We start from the raw sequence: 21,417 nt of genomic DNA on the forward strand, positions 1-21,417 counted from the left end.
TTGGATAAAATATTTATTTGTGGGGGAAAAAAATACTGCCCCAACCAGTAGTGTCAGATGAACCACACTCTTTAAAAAAGTCATCTGCATGAAGTTGCAGGGTGAAGGTTCAAAAAATAAAAACAAGATGAGTATTTAAATGTAAATGTAAACTTGTCTAGGTGGAGAGAACCATGGTGTCAGTGAGCTGAGGTCAGCGCGTGGCTGTTCCATCCATGTCGACAGGGCCCTGCATGTGTATAGCGCTATACAATTATGGATACAGCAATACACTGTTTAAGAAAAAAACCCCTTTCACTATTTCCTTTAGTTCTCCTTTTGCCTATGAAGCACTGCTTTTACATATTCAGCACTTTTTAAAAAACAGCTTGCTCACATCATCCTACCTAGGTGTTGCGAGTTGTTTTCAAAGACATATTGTTGTGCCATAAAGTAAGCCTGTGCTTTATCAGCACTGGGTTAAATTTAATACTCACCATTCATCAAATTGAATGAGCAGTTGTAGCAATGACTACCAAGGAAGTCAGTAAAACAAATGCTGTTATGAATGTTTATAAAATGGAAGCCCTCTACTGAAAGCGAGAAAGAGTTGCCGTAGCTGGTTTGGCTCAGTGGAGATAGCATCAGCCTGCGGACTGAAGGGTCCTGGGTTCAATTCCAGTCAAGAGCACATGCCCGGGTTGTGGGCTCCATCCCCAGTTGGAGGTGTCAGGAGGCACCCGATCAATGATTCTCTTTCATCACTAATGTTTCTCTCTCTCTCTCTTCCTCTCCCTTCCTCTCTGAAATCAATAAAAATACATTTTTAAAAAAGGGAGAGAGAGTCCTCAGCTGCCCCCCTAAGGATCCCATTTATTCCTGGGCTCTTTTTTATCTCTTTCCTTGGATGTTGCCACTTTTCCTAAACTGGCTGAAAAAGAGACTTGTGAATAAAATATTCTCAATTTCTTGGGCTGTTGGCAAGTTGGACCCAAACTTTTGAAGATGTAATGACATGAAGATAGAGATTAAGATCTTGAAGAAGAGGAAAAGGCATATAAAAACATCTCATTTCCCCCTGTAGCTTACTTCCTATAAAATCAGAAAGGTGAAAACCTCACTTGTGGTACCAGGGACTGTGTCCAGACCCAGGGAAAACTCAATAACTGGGACCATCAAGCTTCAGTGAAAGGCTGGCCCACGTTTTCATTCATAGCGTGAACAATTAACAAAGTGCCCAAAAATCAACTCCAAACGCATTTATCCCTGAGTAGGTAAAGGTGGAAATGACCCTGCCCAAATACTGCACAGAAGGGCTCAGGTGAAATGGATTTGGCATGCCTAGACAATGGAAAACTACGCTATGGATTTTTTTAAAACGTATATATGGGCAAAAAAAAAAAGGTGGTGTTATTTGATCAGAAAAATCAATTTACTAAATAATCAGTATGCAATACTATACAAAAATTGTATGGTATGATGTTGTTTATAATGAAAACAAATTTGGGCACATCCCAAATTATGTCCATTCAAGCTGAGACTTCAACTTCATGAGAGTCTCATGTAATCCTCCGACTTCTCCATGTTCAGGAGGACTGGTTTGGATGCCCTGTGCCTGGTGAGCAGCTGAGTGGCATGAAACCAGAGCCCCCTGCATGCGGCCTTCCAAAATGCAAAGTTGTCCAAACTGCATTGAATTATGGATACAGGCAGATTGCTAGTTTATAGTAGTGATGCTTTCGTTGATCATTTGTATTGTTTTGTTGATTTCTTTTACTTGTTTTTGTCTGTATCCAAAGGTTTGATTACATAAATTTAAGGTACAAAATGTGTGCTGTGTGAGATAATGTGCTATCCATGTAGGAAAGGATATCACTGGATAGCCATATAAAATAACTATGTAGCTATAGTAGCGTTTGTAGTAATGTGTCCAGGGATTCATTTTTGTTTTGTTTCTCATCAATGGATATTCACTTTGGTGTGTAGGTCTATATAAGAATCTTCCCACTGAAATTAGTAATAATTATATGATTAACATATAAGAATTTATGAAAGATTTTTCAAGAATCAAGCATCCTTGTCATGCTGGGGTAAGTATATGACAGAAAGTATCAAGAGGTTCAAAGTGGGTCGTCTCTTTTAAAATTTGACTTGTTTTTTAATTCTGTCATTTTGGTTTTTCTCTGTTTAAAAATGTTTCTATAATGAGTATATTATTTTTATAAGGAAAAACAGTTATAATAAGATTAAAAGGTGCAATTTAAGATGATAAGGAAACACTTTTCTTGGAAACCGGGGTAGAGAATTATAAGAAATGGTTATCATTAGGAAAATTGGCACTGCCCACAAGGTCGGGTTCCAAATGCCATTAGGAAGAACCAAAATGCCCAGGAGCGGGACCACTGACAAACTGACCTGGTTGTCTCTTTCCTACCCCACCTTCCTTGGTTTCCATAGGAACACTTGTGTTAACAGGCCTGCTCCTGGCCCACAGGGAGAGAAAGCAGTAAGGAGAAATTAACAGGAGAAGAAAATGTTGGACAGTCTGAGTAAGTGACATTTTTGTAGCCTGAATATTTTTGGAAACTACCTCTAAGCCTTATTGAGGCATAATCATGCCTAATAGGAGTGAGTGACATTTTTGGAGGCTTGTCAGTTACTAGGGAAGGAGGAGGAGAAGAATGTCAATTTCTCAGACACAATGTGCAACTGTATGCAGGGGTTCCTGCTTGTTCCACACGGACCCTAAAAAGGAGTCGTGGATGTGCCAAAAAAAGAAGTCACTGACCTAGCACCATTTCCTCTGCACCAGAGCTTCTCAAACCTGAAGGTGCCTAGAAGTCAACCCGGGATCTCATTGAAATGCAGATCTGGACTCAGCAGTTCTGCGATGGGGCCTAGATTCTGCATTTCCAACACCCGCTCAGGTGGAACTGCTGATAGTGCTGGCCAGGGTCTGAGCAGAATGGTTCAGGGCGCCTTGAACAATACTGATCTGAGTTAATTGGTCCACGGAGAGCAGAGAAGGAACCCTTCCACCTGGTCTCATTAGGCTCCTGCTTTGATCAGCTGCTGGAAGGGGACCAGACTGAGTGCTAGGAGCAATGCTCAAGGTCAAATACAAGCCTAGGACAGCACTCACTGATTGATGTATAAAATGCCCCCTAAAGACCAGAAGAGATATGAAAAAGAACTTTAAAAAATGATTCATAGGGAGTAGAAAAATCATATCCGTTATCTTCATCAGAGAATAAATACAGACTAACCACTGAGAACAGAATAGCCTGTCAGCCTCCGGCAGGAGCCTTCTAAAGAACATTGGGAGATTCCCCTTTGTAAGTGGGTCCCACATTCTCAGCAGATCCCCCAGTAGAGCCCCAAGGAAGGCCACACACCTTTGCTGGGAAGAAAAGCAGAGGGCCTTTCCTGTCGCTTGCATCATTTTTCCTGCTCTGGTTTTATCTTGGAAGCCCTGGGATCGGAGAAATTTTCCCAGTTCGTTTTCTTCTTGAGACAAGACTGGTGGAGAAAAGACCAAAAGGCGCCATGAACAGTGAGCACTTTTATTACAGAGCGAAGGACAGAGACAAACCCCAAGGTCCTCTCTCTGCTAGCGTCCAAGATGAGATGAAATGAAATCCAAGTGACAGGTTACAAGGTAAGCTCCCCACCCCCTCCATTTAACTTTTGTGCTGTTCTTCCATTTACAAAAACGAGGGATCAAATTCGCTTGAGTACATCTGTCAGTGCATTTGGTGCCCTGTAATCGGAACCAGAAAATGACCTCTGTACTGAAAAGCGAGCCGATAATGTGCTGTTTGGAGCTGAAATGAAAAAGTTAAGTTTGTCGAGTATGACTGTGGGAATCTTCGGTGGCTGCCTACAATGGAGGGTCAGTTTCCTTCTGCTTTTCTCTCCTCCTGACTCTTTGATCTCTGCTTTCTGAGTTAGCAATTCAAATACTTTATCTGTGACCCAGGTTTTTGGTTGGTGGTGGGGATGAGGAGTGAGGGTGGGTAGGTTGATGACTTGGTGAATTTTTAAATGCAGAGCTAGAATCAAAATCTGACCCAGTTATGCCTAATCTTGGTCTTATTTTTTCCCCAGTTGATGTAAAATTGACATACATTAGATTCGTTTCAGATATACAACATAATGATTCAATATTTATATTGGTCCTTATATTTAAAGGTAACCTCAGATGACACTATTGGGTGAGCCTGTGGCTGGCACAAGCTTTTCTAAAGATTGATTTGGCAGTAAATATAAATGTCTCTCTTGACATTGCACTTCTGTTAGGAGCACATCCTAAGGAAGTGGTAAAATGAGCACAAAGATGTATATACAAAGATAATCACAGCATCAGGATTTATAATAGCAGAACACTCTTTTTCCCTATCGTGGGGATGGCTGAATCAAACACAGTGCACCCAACCAGTGACCAGTGAGCCCTTATGCAGCCACTGGTGCCAAATACACACTTACCACCAGCTGAGCAAGGAGTGACACCGAGCTCCCTGGAGAGCACTGTGCCTAAACCCAGCATTTGCTATGGACATCCTCTGAACACGACCACTCTTATTTCACATTTCTGGACTGATGCTTTTACACATCATGTGTCTCTAAAACTACTTTTTAAATACTACCCGGATTCCGGTCCGTTTTCATGAACCATCCCGATTTCTTTGAGAATGCCCCGTGTCTGACACAACCTCTCCAAGAATGGCTACAGAATGTTAGCCCAGAACCACAAATCCTAAGGTGAAGGTCAAATGCTCTATTCTCCCTTACTAATTTGTGACTGTGGTTTGCTGGAGACATTCCAGAGGAGGAAGAGGCTTTTAGAATCCATTCTTCCTGAGAGATGAATGACTACCTCCTTCCTCTTCTGCCTCTCAAAATCAAGTTCATGGTCAAAGTGCAGCTCAACGGCTACATCCTCCGTGAAGTGGTTGATCCCTATTTCTCTATGTCAGCAATGTCCCTTCAGCATCTGGTATCAGAGTGTTTGTAGGTGTCTATTTCCCATGAGAATCTAAGATTTCTCAGGACAGGACCTCATGAAAACTATGGCTTTCCCAGGAAAATGCTTTAACTGGGGAAATGGATTAACTATAATTTCCCCCCTTGTTATCCCTGTACACTTTGTTTCACTTTAAATGCTTATCTGATATTTATGCCACGGTTCTATGCAGCTTTAAAAAATTCCTATAATTATAAGAAGGGTTGTTTTTTAAAAAATGTGTTTTCCTTTATTGATTTTTAGAGAAAGAGGTTGGGAGAGAGATAGATAGAAACATCGATGAGAGAGAAACATCATCAACACGCTGCCTCCTCTATGCCTTCCACTGGGGATCAAGTCCACAACCCTGGCATGTGCCCTAACCAGGACTTGAACCTCGACCTCCTGGTTCCTGGATCGATGCTCAACTACTGAGCCACACTGGCTGGGCGAAGTTTTGTTATTTTTTTAAATGCCTTTTATTCCTTCTTCTCTTCACTTACTAATGTGAGACTCAGTTCCACAATGAATCTTTCCCTGTGGGGAGGAATTTCACATTTGTGTTCATAATTGCATGAGGCTACTGTCACCTTTACCTTGAAGCCTCAAGTCACATACAAATGAACACACTTAGCTTAAGGCTAGGAAGAAACCAATTCATGGGAGCTGGATGATTACATGGTTGGTGAAATGTACTCTTTCCTAAATAAGCCTAAGTAGGTAAAAGCATTTGAAAAATCATTTTTTGTTACTTGGTACACTTGAGGCTTGACCTTGGGGCGGCAGACAGTTTTCAATTTGAGAGCTAGACTCTAATTGGCAGTGTTGCTCAGAGGGCAGTGGAAAGAGTTTGAGCTGCATCAGGATCCAGGTTGATTACTTAGCGATGGCCATCATTTTCTGAGAAGACATGTTCATTCCTTAATGCTAATTTAAAAAATACTGCAGTTAACTTATAGACATTTACACTTCTTCTAAGGTAAGAAATAACTCAAAAGTTTGTAAGTTCTCATTTTCCTAGGGTTTAAAAATTCAGAGACAAATAAAAACCTATTTATATTTAATTGCTAATTAGATTTTCAGACGTGCCCTAAAAAGGCAACTAAAGAACTATAAAAGCAATTAGCTTGGCAGCATGAATTCACGCAGCACAGAGTGCATTAATTTTTGGATGGTCTTAGAGAAATGAACAAGGCACACAAGGTACCTGCTCAGAGGAAGCTTACGTTCAAGCAGCAGGAGATAGAAAATAAAAAAATACGGAATCGCAAACTCAGTGCCAGAGAGAGTGAGAGAGATTTGTGGCTGCTTTGTGGTGGTAAGAAGGTATCTCTGAGCAAGTGACCATGAAGTTGTCCTCTGAATGACCAGAAAGGGCCACTCTCGAGAGAATTAGGGCAGGGGCCCTTCCCATAGAGGAAACAGTAACTGCAAAAGGCCTCAGGTCACCTGGTGGGTAAGGACAAAGGTGGCTGGAGGGACGAGTGGGGCCGATCACGTAAGAATTTATAGCCAGGGTATGGCAGTTTGGATCTTATTGTAAGCACTACTGGAGGCTTTTCTGCAGAGAAGCAATGTGTGCCAGTGTACATTTTTATAAAAGTTTTAATTATAATTTTAGGCTCATAGCAAAACTGTCAGTGGAATACAGAGTTCCTCTATACCCTTCGTCAGCATCCCCTAATGTTAGCATCTTACATGACACCATGGCTCAAGGATCACAAGTAGGAAATGGACACTGGTGCAATACTAGTGACCAAACCACAACCTTACTGGAATTTTACTAGTTTTCCCATCAATGTCACGTTTCTGTTCCGGGACCTGATCCAGGATCCCACACAACATTGAGCTGTCATCTCCCCAGCCTCCTTCCCTCTGGGATAGTTCTCGGTCTTTCTCTTCTTTCACGACCTTGATGCCCTTTAAGAGACCTTGTCAGGTATTCTATAGGATTTACCTCAATGTGGGTTTGTCTGATTTCTCAGGATGAGAATGGGGTTATGGATTTGGGGGAAAGAACCCACACAGGTGGAGTGCATGGTATGATATTACCACACATCTCACTGGTTATGTTCACCTGGATTCCTTTTTGGATGCTGTTGACTGGGTTTCTCTACTGTAAAATTATTATTTTTTTCACTTTTGTAATTACTAAAAATCTTGGGGGAAAGGGAAATACACGAGACTATGCAAATCTCCAGTTTCTCTTCAAACTTCCATTCATGAATTATAACATCTTTCAGTGCAGCCTAACTGCCCTGATTCTTACTTTGGTGTTTGCCTACTGAGGATTTTGTGGCTCCCTCGTTCTTTCCATATTTATTAATTGGAGTTATTTCATATGGAGGAGGTGTCACTCCTCCTTGTTTGTTTATTTCCATATAGATTTTATGGATCTTTATTTCACTTTACAGGTTATAATCCAACACAGTCCATTTATTTTCTTGCTCAGATTGTCCCAGCTTTGACCACTGAGGGCTCCATCCAGGAGCCGACCTATTGCTCTGTGATTGCAGTGGAGACAGTGCACGGATGGAGGCAGGGAAACCGGGTAGGAAGCTGATGCAGCCAATCGAGAGAGTGATGGTGTGGGCTGACCTGAGACAGAGGCAGTGAAGATGGCGAGAAGGAGAACCTGAAGCAGCGGTTCTCAACCTGTGGGTCGCGACCCTTTGGGGGTCGAACGACCCTTTCACAGGGGACAAGACCATCGGAAAACACATATGTAATTACATATTGTTTTGTGATTAATCACTATGCTTTAATTATGTTCAATTTGTAACAATGAAATTGGAGGTTACCACAACATGAGGAACTGTATTAAAGGGTCGCGGCATTAGGAAGGTTGAGAACCACTGAGTCCTGAAGGGTGTTCAGGTGGCCAATGGACCTGTCACTGAGACTGACGGGATGTGGACGTGGTGGAGGTGTGTGTCCTGTGCCCTGTTTTCCTGCTCAAGACGACGGCGTCACAGCCCCGGAGAAACCTTCGCTCCAACTCAGTAAGCAGCCGCATAGACAATTTACAGAATTCTGCCTCTGAGTCCTAGGACTTTGTACTTATCCCCAAACTGTCTTAATAGAAGGTTACTAATAAAGGAAAACGACCAATTGTTAATTAGTGACTACTGGAAAGGTGTTTGACAGCAGTTAAAAACAGAAAAATTTCCCAGTTAGTCTCGTATAGAAATTGTACGATTAAATCACCTACAAATGGAAATGTAAAAACATACTAATCTACAACTTGATATTCAGCATTTCAGAGATAACATTGTTGGTAATGACTTTAGGACGGGATGGCCATAGGAAAGTCTTGTTATAATTAGAAAAAGAAATGGCATATATTTAATTATGGGAGACCCAATATAAAATTCTCCTATTACGGTACTTGCATTGGAAGGTAAACAGCCTATGTAGAGGATTTCTGATAAAATTATTAAAGGCCTCCTCCCCACCACTTAGAGAGCAAAGACAAACACTCCTAACAAACACTCAAACCAGCAGTTTCTTTGTCTTACTTCCTAAGCACATGCAGTGATACAATAAGGCAAAATATCCTATTTTTTTTTACTAATAGATCAATATTCGTACTTATGGTATACTTACAACATATTCTCTTTTGATAGAGTACAATTGCTTTAGACAGGTCCAAACAGGTTCTCTGAATTGAGTGAAACAGCTGTAATAAAAATACAAACAAAATGCGAAATAAAACAGAGAGCAGTGAAATAAAAAATAATCACACTCAAGACAACCTAGTGTTTGATTTGCCCACTAAAAACAAGATCAAGTGACCAAGTGTGCTTGGTGGCATGTGGCAGACTATACAGAAACTGTGATCAAAGCCTTCCAGTATGCTCCTACTGTCTATATTTATTGGGATTCATCATCTCCACAATCTAAATTAAGATCTGCAGAACGATTTCCTCCAGAAAATTGAAATAATAGCTGAAAAACAGAAATCCTAAGTGAAGGGCCCAATTAGATGACTTGGTAAACCAGAGACCCAATTTTCACTCATAATCCAATTTATTTCTTTTACCACTTGCGGTCTTTTTTTAACAATGGAGAATCTGTCAAATAAACATCGTATTTAAAACATGAGAGTAACTTAGTCGGTGATCCTAATGTCCTCTGTGGCATGCTCAAACAACTCCATAAAAGGCAGAGAGAAATCAATCAGCTGAGTGTTGTGTCTGTTTAGAAGACCTCTGGTAACATGGAGTTTACCTAGTAGCCCCATCACTCCTGATTGTCCCAATGATTTCATAAAACACACGGAGAAGAGATGGAATGCTATGCTATAGCCATCACAGAGGAAGTGAAGGGAAAAGCAGGTGGGCTGTACTTTTAACTCATGGTGGACCTGGTCTTTGCTTCAGAAACGGAGACAGCTCAGAAGAAGATAGAAGAGATACTTCCCACTTTCTCCACCAACCCAGAGGCCAGGGCTGGTCTCAATGAGAACACCTGGCAGACAACAGGCAGGCTTTCCTGCTCTCCCTCTGAGCTTACTGCCCTGGTGATGCAGCAGTTATGTCCTGGTATTAGAAAAGCCCTTCCCTGTTTTAGTCAAAACTGATGATCTGCTTCATAATATATACAACCACATTAATAAAAATGAAGACATACGTATGACCTTATGCCTTACTATGATAAAACTGGGACACAAAGAGTATACATTTTACTAAATCTCATTTCATTATAAGGCATCCTCTCCCTGTGTAGAAAAGAAAAACAACACCAACCCTTTACGCTCAAACAAAATAGAAAATCAGCAGTCTGGATTCTGTGCCTTAACAAATGCTTGATATCAGTATTCTGGGTCACCAACCAGCAACACATACCAACTCTCAAATATGGGAGCGAGGAAATTCCAAAAGTACGTTCAGGATCTGATCTGTTGTCACTGTTCACGTTTTAAAAACTGCATATAAATTAAATGCGGTAAAATGCACGCCTCTGCAGTGTTAGTCCTGTGAGTCTGACAACTGTACACACTCTAGTAACCATACCCAGCGAAAGAGGAGAAACATTTCCACCATCTGGTCGGTCTCCTCTGCAGTGTCCCCACTGAAAGACTTCCATCAGGTTAGTGTTGCTTGTTCTTGTATTTAGAGCTATTTTTGAGAAGATGATTCTATTAACAATCGATTTTGACAAATATTGGAACTTAGTGCAACACTTCTACATTAACTTCCCAACAGATTGGAATGCAATCTGACCGAGATTTTAGCTTGGCACACAGCTTTCTTGTTTTTAGGCTTGCCCTATATGGATAACACTGTAGGACCATGTCAACATGGTTTGCACGCTGTTTTCATATGGTTTATTGGTGGTTGATGGAATCCAGTCTCTCCATAAACATCAACGCCAGTATTAACATTTCTGCAACAGAAACCTCTATCATGTGTCAAATTATTAGTCACAGCTAAGTGCTTTGGACACTCTAACCATCGGACAGCAGCTATTTTTATAAGTATAGTTGGTTGTGTAAAAATGCCCTCCAAGAGTCTAAATATAAAATTGTTGTGCTGTGTTTAATGTATGAAGAATTAACACAGTAAAATCCTTTCTGAATGAGGCTTGTATTTATTAGGGTGTTAAGTAGAGAAACATAAAGCTATACAATGTGAAAAGCATTAGTAACTTATAATCATTTCAACTGTATTCAAAATACTAAAATCAGAATAGTACCTGGTGGTATTTTTCATCATTGGCGCAATCTCTATTAGAACATCCCTGTCAAACCCAGCTTCTATTTTGAACAATTCCAATGACAGAGGGAGGGTTGGGAACTAATATTAATTGCATTAACATGTACACTTATTCCGCCAATGGTTCCTGAATGTGTACTGTGTGACTGGCTGAGGGTGCAGTGGTGACTAAGGCAGACATGGAATTTGACCTCCTACTGGAGGAAGAATAGGCAAACCAATCAACATTTGAGATAATTTCATGAGAGATGAGTACTATGCATAGTGGCCTGGGTCTGGTTCTACCCTTAGATGCATAGAATGAATTATCCCTCTTCCACATGACAGACCTTCCTATATAGTTGACAACTAACCTATCTCCCCTTAAACCTCTCTCTGTTCTAATACAACCACGACTTCCACCATCTTGGCCACCCTTCTCACAAAGCTTTCTGAAATCTTGAGCTTTCTGTGTTAATCCCATTAAATGTTGAGCTCATTAACTTACCTTACATATTAAATGTGGAGATCACTTTGAAGTCTTTCAGGTCACGCAACATATTTTTCCTCTCAGTGGCCTATCATTCACGGAAGTAAACTTTTTAAATTTTAATCTAAACTACTGGCAGAATGTCTAAGAAGACAGGGAGTTAGTGGGTCTTCTACCAGTTATATTGGTATTCCAGGATCAACCAGATATGAAGTCAGTGTACTGTATTATTAACTAGTCTAACTAAATATCTGCTTTGTGAATTCACTCTAGAATTTTCCAGGGTAGGACACCAAGCCTACTAGACTCTTACAGAACCAGTTATTCATCCTTTTTTAAAAAAAAAAAAAGAAGGAAGACAGAGAGAGAGAGAGAGGAGAGGGAGCAGGAGAACATTGATTGGTTGCCTCCCATATGCACCGACCAGGGACCGAACCCTCAACATTTCAGTGCACAGGACGATGCTCTAACCAACTAAGCCACACTGGCCAGGACCCTTTTTTCTTTTTCAAAATGTAAATATTAGCCTTAACCGGTTTGGCTCAGTGGATAGAGCATCGGCCTGTGGACTGAAGGGTCCCAGGTTTGACTCATGGATGTTTCTAACTCTCTATCCCTCTCCCTTCTTCTCTATAAAAAAAATCAATAAAATACATTTTAAAATGTAAATATTTGCCAGACCCCTGGGGTTGATATCACTAGCAGTGGTTCTTTAATTGCATTAATGTTTTTCAGCAAACATTTACTGAGAATTTACCACATTCCATGCATTCCAACGAAGTGTAAAAAAACCCTATAAATCAACAGAGGCATATGGATAGTTACACGAGAATCTGTAGGTGTTTGTTTGTTTAAATAGGCTGGGATTGGATTGATCCCAGATTTTCCTCATGAACGAGTTGTTTGCAATAGATTTTCAAATGTAAGCACACCTATGCTTGCCCAGGTGAGTCCCTCTAGGACCCTGACGGAAGCAGGACGGCTGTGCCGGGGCAGAGAGAAACAGTGCTCACCTCCAGCTTGGCATCCAGGTCTGCGTCAGAGGCCACAACGTGTTCATCCTCCTTCTTCCCCGTGGCTTTAATAAAGGCCTGCTTCGTCTCCCAGTACTTCTGCTGCATCTTATTTACCACGGACTTGTCCTGAGCATACCGATCCTGCAAGTCCCAGGGGTAACTGCTAAAAACATTCAAAGAGCTCTTTTACTCATGACGTTCATAACGACTGAGATAGTTTAGTGTGAACTTACCTAAACATTAAACTACACATTTACAACATTCATAAACGTATAAATACTTTCCTTTATGATTATTACACCAAAAATGTCAATCAACTCTGACTCCAAAAGCTTAAAAGTTAGTGAAGAAATGAAATAACTTTTGCAGGAAATGTTAGAAACTGAACCTCCACCACCGAGTGTAGCTATGGGCAGGCAGGACACACCCCTGGTAGAAAGTGAGGCCAAGCCAGGCAGGGTGACTGGCTCAAGTCGATCGTGAGTCAGAGATAAAGCCGGACACCAATGTTCTCTCCACTCCAGCACAACGGCCAACACTGAAGTGATGGCAGGAAAGCAGAGATAAGGCGCTGAGAAATAGCGCGCTCACCATCTGTCACAGAGGTGCCTAAAATAGTCAAACTCAACTCTGAGAGTAGAATGGTGGCTACCAGGGGCTGGATGGGGTGATGGGGGAATGGGAAATTGCTAATTACTTTACTGGTCATAAAGTTTCAATTATGTCAGAGGAATAAATTCTAGAGATGCAACTTTGCACCCAGAGTTAACAACACTGCATTGTACACTTAAAATATTATTAAGAGGGTATATCTCTTACCAAAGTCAAATAAAATTTAAGAACATTAAAAAAATATTACAGATTTCTGATATTAAAGCTGTGGCTTATTAACTATAAATGCTTAAAATACATTACATTCTTCTGGGAAAATATAGTGAAGATCAAATAAAAAAGAAATTAGAAAAATTGAGAAAAAAAATGGAATTTTGTAAAAGTGACCAGAGTACCTCAAATATTGACAGGAAGTTTGCCATTGGTGCTGCATCCCTCCCCATGTTGTCTACACCCACCCCCTGTCTAGAGTTCCTGCTCCAGAGGCTCACATAGGACCTCAATGTCGCTCCTATCCAGACATGCATCATATTCTAACCCATGCTATTGTCACTCAAAATATGCCAGGCCTGTGTCCTAAAACATGAGCTGCACATATCAAAGTACCTGTATCTCAAAACCTGATGACTTATAATCTCCTTCCAGATAACATTTACAATTTTCAATCCACAGGCTTATTCTTAAAACGTCATAAGGGATTTCAGATGACTTTCTCAGCAAAGGTTATCTTTAGAGAGAGAAGTAGGGTTGGAGGGACTTTCATGGTTTCTGCACTATTTAGAAGTTTTCTTATGAGCTTACATAATAGGAAATAGGATGAAAATATCTATTTATGTAAAAGATAATCTCTCTATAGAGTGTGTATGTTAACAGCCTGGAAGAATATAGCCCCACCCCCCAAACTATGGTTATTTCAGGGGAATGGCATTTTCAAGAATGGGGAATTGGCTGGACTTCTTTTTATTGTGTCCCCCCACCCCACCCCAAAAGGTCATGGATTAATAGTAAAAAGAATTCCATTTTGAAAAAAACCAAAGGGACTTTACAGATCTAGTGAAAATGCCTCGCTCCACCCCCGGTCATTTAACAAATGAGAAAACTTCAGTTTTCAAAGGTTAAGAATCTTGTCTGTAGTCTCACAGGATTAAAATCCAGGCCCCTGAATCCCAGTCCAGTGATCATTCCAATAGTCTCTGCGGCCCTTGTAATTCAGTGGCAAGCAGAGAAGTGGCCGAGTGAGTGGGAAAAAGCCTTTGGGAAAGGCCCACTTCTTGGGGCTCTGCTGTCTCTCTTATACAAGTGACTACCTACTTCCCTAAGCCCAGAGTCCGCTGCCTCGGTGTGACAGCCATCAGGAGGGTCACAGGATGGAACCATCCCCTTGTCTTAATGAGGTAGATGGAGTAATTAAAAAAAATCTGACATCTCTTACTTAGAAAGCTGTCAAATAAGGATACTCAGGGAAACTAAATCCCTTCGCCATTTATTAATTACCCTTTAAAACCCATTACATTTTAAGAGATGCAAGAATTTGACATTTTGTATAAAAGAGGACCTAGAGCTGACTGCTTCTCTACTGAGAGAGGAGGGATTAGAAAGCACATTCTCTGTTGTAATTAATTGTTCATTTAATCAATAAAAAATATGCACCACATTTTTCATGATACGAATTTAAGATGGTAAAATAAGACAGATCTGCTTGCCTGGTGGGCCAAGGGTTCAGAAACACTGCTTGAAACAGATCTGGAATTTATAAGATGTTACCCATGCTGTTTAGATGTGCTATAGGCACATAAGTGTTGATGCTAACATTGCCATATGATTACCATGCCTATTTTATTCATCATCATGAATTCCAACAGTGATTGCCTCTTGAATGTTCATGAAGGTTAAAGTCATGAGTATAAATTAATGAGTCTGAGTTCCTATTCATTCAATTTTATAGTCTGCCTACATAAAATTCCCTTATAACCTTAATATTAGAAGTTGCAAATAAGATAATGATAAAATAAATATACTAACTTTTTACATTTGAAGAAACGGTGGTAAGAAAAGCCAACATTAGATTCTCAAGAGAAAATTTATATATAAATTTCTTAGAGAATACTCATTAGGTAAGAACTTATATTATTTTTGGTTACTTAGTTTCCATATCACATTTAATATAGGGTGTTGAACTTGACTATACCCAACATTGGAATAGGGACTAAGAGGATACTGTGGCTAATGTGACTAATGATTTTTCTATTTGATAGACATTTGTTGAGAATCTACTATGTGTTTACCTCTGTCATTAGCCTCTCCCAATTCAAAACAGGCAACAAATTACTTACCATTTGTGTCCTGACATGTTTCCTTCTTCTTTTCCTACTGTTGATGATTTGGGGAGAAGGGGCAGGGAAAAAGCATGAGAGGATAAGTTATATTAGAACCTGAAATAAAACAAATATGTTTAACAGTTACACACTATATTATAATTATGTTAAATTGACGCATAAAATTCCAATCTAAACCCCTTCTAGCTGTATTTTAGGGGCCCAACACTACTATGCAATAACACTGTACACTGATGTCAAGAATAGTTTAGCTAAGTAACATGGAAGAAATATCCCAAATGAAGTTTAACAAGTGAACAAGTGAATGACAAAGGAAGGTTGTAGAAGACTACATAAAATGAGATCATATCATGCAAAGCAAAATACTGTAACCATTTGAAGCACAGAAATATTATATAGCAAAGGTATAAAGACCTGATTAGGAATAATGAACACTCAATTCCAGATAACAGTTACCACTGTAGTGGGGGGTGGAGGCTATTATTCAAGAGGTATATGCAGGGACTTCAACTGTGCCCGCAGTGTTCTCTGTTAAGCTGGGTGGCAAGTATTGCATCCGTATGCCTCTTTAGAGATTTGAAATAACTCAGAATCAGTATCTAAAAAACCTGAACCAGCCCATTGCAAAAACAAAAAACAAACAGAAAAAGGGTAAAAAGGAGAAAAATGTACTTATTTCTGTTTTTACCAGCCTAATACTGTATTTTCATCTCACTCATAAATATGGAAGTCACTTGATGCCTTTGCCCCTCACTCCATTTGCCCCACTCAGGGAAGCTGCCAGCCAAAAGGGAGGGCGGAGCCAGCCAACCCAGCCACACTTACCTACCAGTTACTGGAAAGAGACTAAAGGATGGCCCCTGGCCGACACGGATTGCTGCTAGCTGCCAGAGTAGATGCTCTGTTTGCTAGTCTGGGTGCTTCTGGCTACGCCAACAAAACCAATGCAATCCTTCTCCCTTTGCCTTAGAAAGGGTCCTGACAACTAGGACCCCTGAGATGATTAAAGTTCCCCAGGCTTTAAAAAAAATGTGTTAATGGAACTAAATTGAGTGTTGAAAATCCAGGCTTCAGGTGAGAGGAAGGACATTTTCTTTGAGTGTTCAGATGCTGCTGGAATGACAGGATCCTGTAATCAGCATCTCTCTTCCTCCTGGAGGGCACCCAGGTTTTGGACGAGTTGCTTTGGAAATGACAGTCGTGATGAGTAAGCCTTGCCCTCTGCTCAGTAAATCGTAGAGAGGCCATGAACCTCCCACACAGCCTCACAGCAAGGACACATTTACTTTACTTAGCTCAAAGCTTTCAACGAGACTTCTCATAAAAAGATACTGTTCAAGGAAATGAAATTATTATAGTCTTTCCTTAAGTTGGATTTCACCAGGAACTATTAGGATAATTAGTACTTTCTGATTAATATTTTTATTGCAGTAAAAAAAAAGACAAATTTATTCTCTTTAAAAAATTCCCTCCCCCCGCCCCCTCATTGATTTTTAGAGAGAGTGGAGGGAGGGGGAGAGACTGAGAGACAGAAAAACATCGATGTGAGAGAGACACATCAATTGGTTGCCTCTGTACATACCCTACTGGGGCTGGGGATCAAGTTTGCAACCTAGGTATGTACCCTTGACCAGAATCAAACCCATAACCCTTCAGTCCTCGGGCCAACACTCTAACCACTAAGCAAAACCGGCTAGAACTCTCTTAACCATTTTTAAGTGTATGGTACAGTATTGTTAACTATAACATTGTTGTACAACAGATCTCCAGAACTTTTTCATCTTGCATGACTGATACTATATACCCATTGAACAACTCCCTGCTTTCTCCTCCTCCAGCCCCTAGCAACCACCATTCTACTTTCTGAGTTTGACTATCTTAGGTATTTCATGTAAGTGGAATCATGCAGCCTTTGTCCTGTGATTGGCTTATTTCACTTAGAACAATGTCCTCAAGGTTCATCTATATTCTAACATATGACAGGCTTTCCTTCCTTTTTAAGGCTGAATAATATTCCATTGTATGTATGGAGCTCCTTTTCTTTATCCATTCACTCACTGATGGACATTTAGCTGACTTCCACATCTTGGCTATTCTGCATAATGCTGTAATAAACATGGGTGTGAAAATATCTCTTTAAGATCCTGTTTTTTGTTGTTTTTTTAAAATATATTTTATTGATTTTTTACAGAGAGGAAGGGAGAGGGATAGAGAGTTAGAAACATCGATGAGAGAGAAACATCGATCAGCTGCCTCCTGCATACCCCCTACTGGGGATGTGCCCACAGCCCAGGTACATGCCCTTGACTGGAATTGAACCTGGGACCCTTGCATCCGCAGGCTGACGCTCTATCCACTGAGCCAAACCGGTGATGGCTAAGATCCTGTTTTTATTTTTTTAAGATACGGACCAGAAGTGGGGTTGCTAGATCAAAGGGCAGTTCTATTTTTTATTTTTTATTCATACTTTCCCTCACAGTGGCTGCACCATTTTACAGCCCCTCCAACAGTGCTTCAATTTCTCCACATCTTCACCAACACCTGTTATTTTCTGGACTTTTTGATAGCAGTCATCCTAATGGGTGTGAGGTGATATGTCATTGTGGTTTTGGTTTGCATTTCCCTGATCATTAATGTCGGTAACCATCTTTTCATATACTTATTGGCCATTTGTGTGTCTTCTTTGGAGAAATGTCTATTCAAATCCTTTGCCTATTTTCTAATTGGGTAACTTTTTTGTTGTTGTTGTTATTGCATTATAGGAGTACTGGATAGTCCGGCTGTTAACCCATTATCAGATATATGGTTTCCAAGTATTTTCTCCCATTCAGTAAGTTGCCTTTTCACTGCTGATGATTTCATTTGCTGCAACTTTTTGATAAATTTTTGATCATTAAAAAATTTAACAATTTAAGTTCTTTGTGGTAAAACAGAAAATAAAATCACTGAGCACACTGCCCCTTTTACCTGGGCTTCCAGATTATGACGCCATGTGGCAGTGTTCCCCAAGATATCGTTTACAGGCCATTTGCACTGGGATCTTCTGGAGTGTCAACACATCGATTCCTGGGCCCCGTCCCTTACCTGCTGATCCAGAATCTCTGGGAACAGGTCTGAGAACCTGCATTTGTCACAGGCTCTGCAAGTGATTCTTTTTCTGTTATTTTTTGGCCTTTTTTTGTTGTTGTTGTTAATCTTTACCCAAGGATATTTTTCAATTGATTTTTAGAGAGTGAAAGGGAGGGGGAGAGATGGAGAGAGAGAAACATCGATGTGAGAGAGACACATCAAGACCTGACCAGGGCCAGGGATTGAACTTGCAACCCTGCAACCGAGGTGCCTGCTCTTGACCAGAATCAAACCCAGAACCCTTCAGTCCGCAGGCTGACGCTCTACCCTCTAAACCAAATCGGCTAGGACTGCAAGTGATTCCTAAGCACATTAAAGTCTGAGTTCCACAGCTAAGTGGTGCACAGGAAAATTTCTTTCTGGAAATGGATTTTTCTTGAATAAACCGCTGGGTTATAGGCGACTTGAGCAAAGGGGTCATGGGTGGGAAAATCAAGTCAACTCCACAGGACACAGCTGACTGTCTCAGGGCAGGGCAGCTGCAGCCAGGACTTGCATCTCCTTTAATGTACGTCTAGCCCCACCCACCAGGAACAACTAATAAACAACTTTCATATTTCCTGACAAAACCATCTCATTTTGCTCTAGCACTTCCTAAACCCACAGTGTCAAAATCAATACTTTAAAAAATCATTACAATTCTCATCCATTCATTCATTCCAGTTCAGCGGTTTGGTTTATCAAACATGCATTAAGCATCTAATTAACACGTGCCAGGAAACTTAACAGTTGAGATCGGCTCTGCACAATAGAAATATAATATGAGCTACATATGTAATTTTAAATGATCTAACAGCCATGTCAAAAATAATATACTTTACTTAATACATCTAAAATATTACTTCAACATGTAATCAATAAAAAATTACTACTGATATACTTTGCACTTGAGTTTTTATAACAAGTCTGAAATCAGGTGTGCATTTTACACTCACAATACAAAGCCACTGAGCCTACCCACTTTACGTGCTCAGTAACCACATGTACTTAGTGGCCACTGCTTTGGACAGTGCAGGTTGAACAGGAAAGACAGGCATATAAACATAATTTCCAGCCTCACCAGGCTCTTGACATTTGCAAGGGGCCTATAAAAAGATCATGAATCTCCAAATTTGTCAATTCTGCTGTAAAAATATCATTTCCTCTGTCAAGTACAATAAAGTCTATGATTAGCTAATACTTCAGTTCAGGATTCTGCAAAGGCAGCTATTGCTCCACTTCTGCCATGAGGCCCTTAGGGAGGAAGCCCAGAATGGATGGGATCATGCCTCCACCTTTCTAATGCCACTTCCCCAACGTTCTGCTTGTGGCCACCTTTCCTTGGGCGATGAGCAAAGAGGAGCAAGTTTCAAGTTGCTTATGGACTGTGAGTGCCATGTAAGAAAAAACAAAGGCACCAGTACTGTTAAATCCAGCATGACTTACCCACGAGTGGCGGAAGAGTCAGTAATAATTAAGACCCACTCCAAGAAGTAGGTGTCCAAGGGTTAACAGATCAATGGAAACCAAGTTCCTAATTTTGATGTAACAACTCTGAGGGTGGGTGGGGCGGGTGAGTTAGTGGGGAGCAGGCTAAGACAAGAAATAAATGGGAAAGATGTCTCCCTGCTCAGAGGTGGGACGCTGTTGAGGTCAGCACCTCCTGCCTGGGTGACACTATGACCGCCGACCTAATTCTCTTACACTTTTCCAGGCTGCACCTTGATGGGGATACAATCCTTTGACCTCCTGCTCCAAGGCCAGGCATTAAAACCACAGCTGTTCTGGGCCACATCCATGTGGCTGAGAGACCAGCTTGCCCTGTGGGGAGAACTGGGAGAACAGGGAGGAGGAATAGTCTGTTCAGATTTTGTACTGGGGTTCTGTGCAGTAATTATGATCATCTTTCCTCTTTGCCTTTCTTGCATGCTTGTGGTGGTGTCTTTTTTTTTTCTCGTACAGCATATAAGTAAAACATTTATAAATTTACAAAGTGATGCCCCGATAAGTCCAGTACCCCCGACACAATCAGTACTTAATACAGTATTATTGATTATACTCTCAATGCTGGACTTTACATTCTTGTGACTATTTTTGTAATCACCCACTTGCACATCTTAATCCCTTCATCTTTTTCACCCAGCCCGCCAACCCTCGCCCCCCACCTCACAACCATCAGACTCTTCTCTATATCTACGAGCTTATTTCTGTTTTATTTTGTTTTTTAGATTGCACATATAAAGTGAAATCATATGGTATTTGTCGTTCTTTGTCTGACTTATTTCACTTAGCATAATACCCTCTAGGTCCATCCATGCTGTCCAGATGGTAAGATTTCATTATTTTTATGACTAAGCAATATTCCATTGTAGACATGTACCACCTTTCTTTATCCAATTGTCCCTCAGTGGACACCTAAGTTGAGTCCATATTTTGGATAGTATAAATAATGCTGCAATGAACATGCATCTTTTCAAATTAGTGTTTGGGGGTTTGGGGGGATAAGTACCCACAGTGAGATTGCTGGGTCACATGCTAGTTCTGTTTCTAATTTTTGAGGTACGTCCATACTGTTTCCCATAGGGGCTGCACTAGTTTGCAATCCTACCAACAGTGCATGAGGGTTTCCTTTTCTCCACATCCTTGCCAACACTTATTGCTTATTGATTTATTGGTGATCATTTTATCTGCCTATATGGACAGGCTATTACTGTTCCCCCTGTTTTTATTTCCTATAACCACTGTGAAGCCATTTTGAACACACTAGAGGCCAATACATAAGCAAACATTTTTTTCTAAATACCCCCAAAATATTTTTCCAAGTCTGCTAGGTTCACAGAATGCTAAAGCAAGCCTGCTTTTTAAAAGTTTGATGCATTGCCACAAAGAAGAGAAGTTAGTCTGTCCTTGGCTGCCTTAAACTCTGATACTGAACCTTCTTCCTCGGAGACAGAACATGGGAAAGTATTTTCATTCCATATACGCTGCCTTCAGCAGCACCGAACATTTGTTCTGGCTCACTTACGGAGTTAGCTAATGGCGCCTCTGATTTTTTGGGTTATGCAAAGAATCTAAAATTCTTCAGCCAACCCTTACAGTAAAGGTAAGATCAGTAGCTACATTTCACCATATCACTACTCTCAACCCACAGAAATATTTCAATATTTCTGAAACCACA

At 40.6% G+C, this 21,417-nt stretch overlaps 1 protein-coding gene across 7 annotated transcripts in view; it reads right to left on the reverse strand.

Annotated features, from left to right (window-relative positions):
* The window catches only part of ICA1 (islet cell autoantigen 1), a 98,048-nt gene extending 77,981 nt beyond the window's left edge, over positions 1 to 20,067 (reverse strand). For 4 of the 7 annotated variants that reach the window (XM_015558326.1, XM_015558325.1, XM_015558324.1 and 1 more), the window contains exons 1-4: positions 15,129 to 15,223; positions 12,181 to 12,346; positions 8,588 to 8,660; positions 3,375 to 3,498 (exon numbers count right to left, since the gene is read on the reverse strand). In XM_015558326.1, coding sequence (XP_015413812.1) covers positions 3,375 to 3,498; positions 8,588 to 8,660; positions 12,181 to 12,346; positions 15,129 to 15,145 — 380 coding nt within the window. In that variant the 5' untranslated portion in view covers positions 15,146 to 15,223. Of the gene's footprint in view, positions 1 to 3,374; positions 3,499 to 8,587; positions 8,661 to 12,180; positions 12,347 to 15,128; positions 15,224 to 19,930 lie in introns of those variants that run through there. The other 3 variants (XM_015558327.1, XM_006779252.2, XM_015558323.1) reach the window with 3 other exon arrangements.
* Between the last annotated feature and the right edge of the window lie 1,350 nt (positions 20,068 to 21,417).

This window comes from Myotis davidii, unplaced genomic scaffold (genome assembly GCF_000327345.1).
Source record: "Myotis davidii unplaced genomic scaffold, ASM32734v1 scaffold187, whole genome shotgun sequence".
Taxonomy (NCBI): domain Eukaryota; kingdom Metazoa; phylum Chordata; class Mammalia; order Chiroptera; family Vespertilionidae; genus Myotis; species Myotis davidii.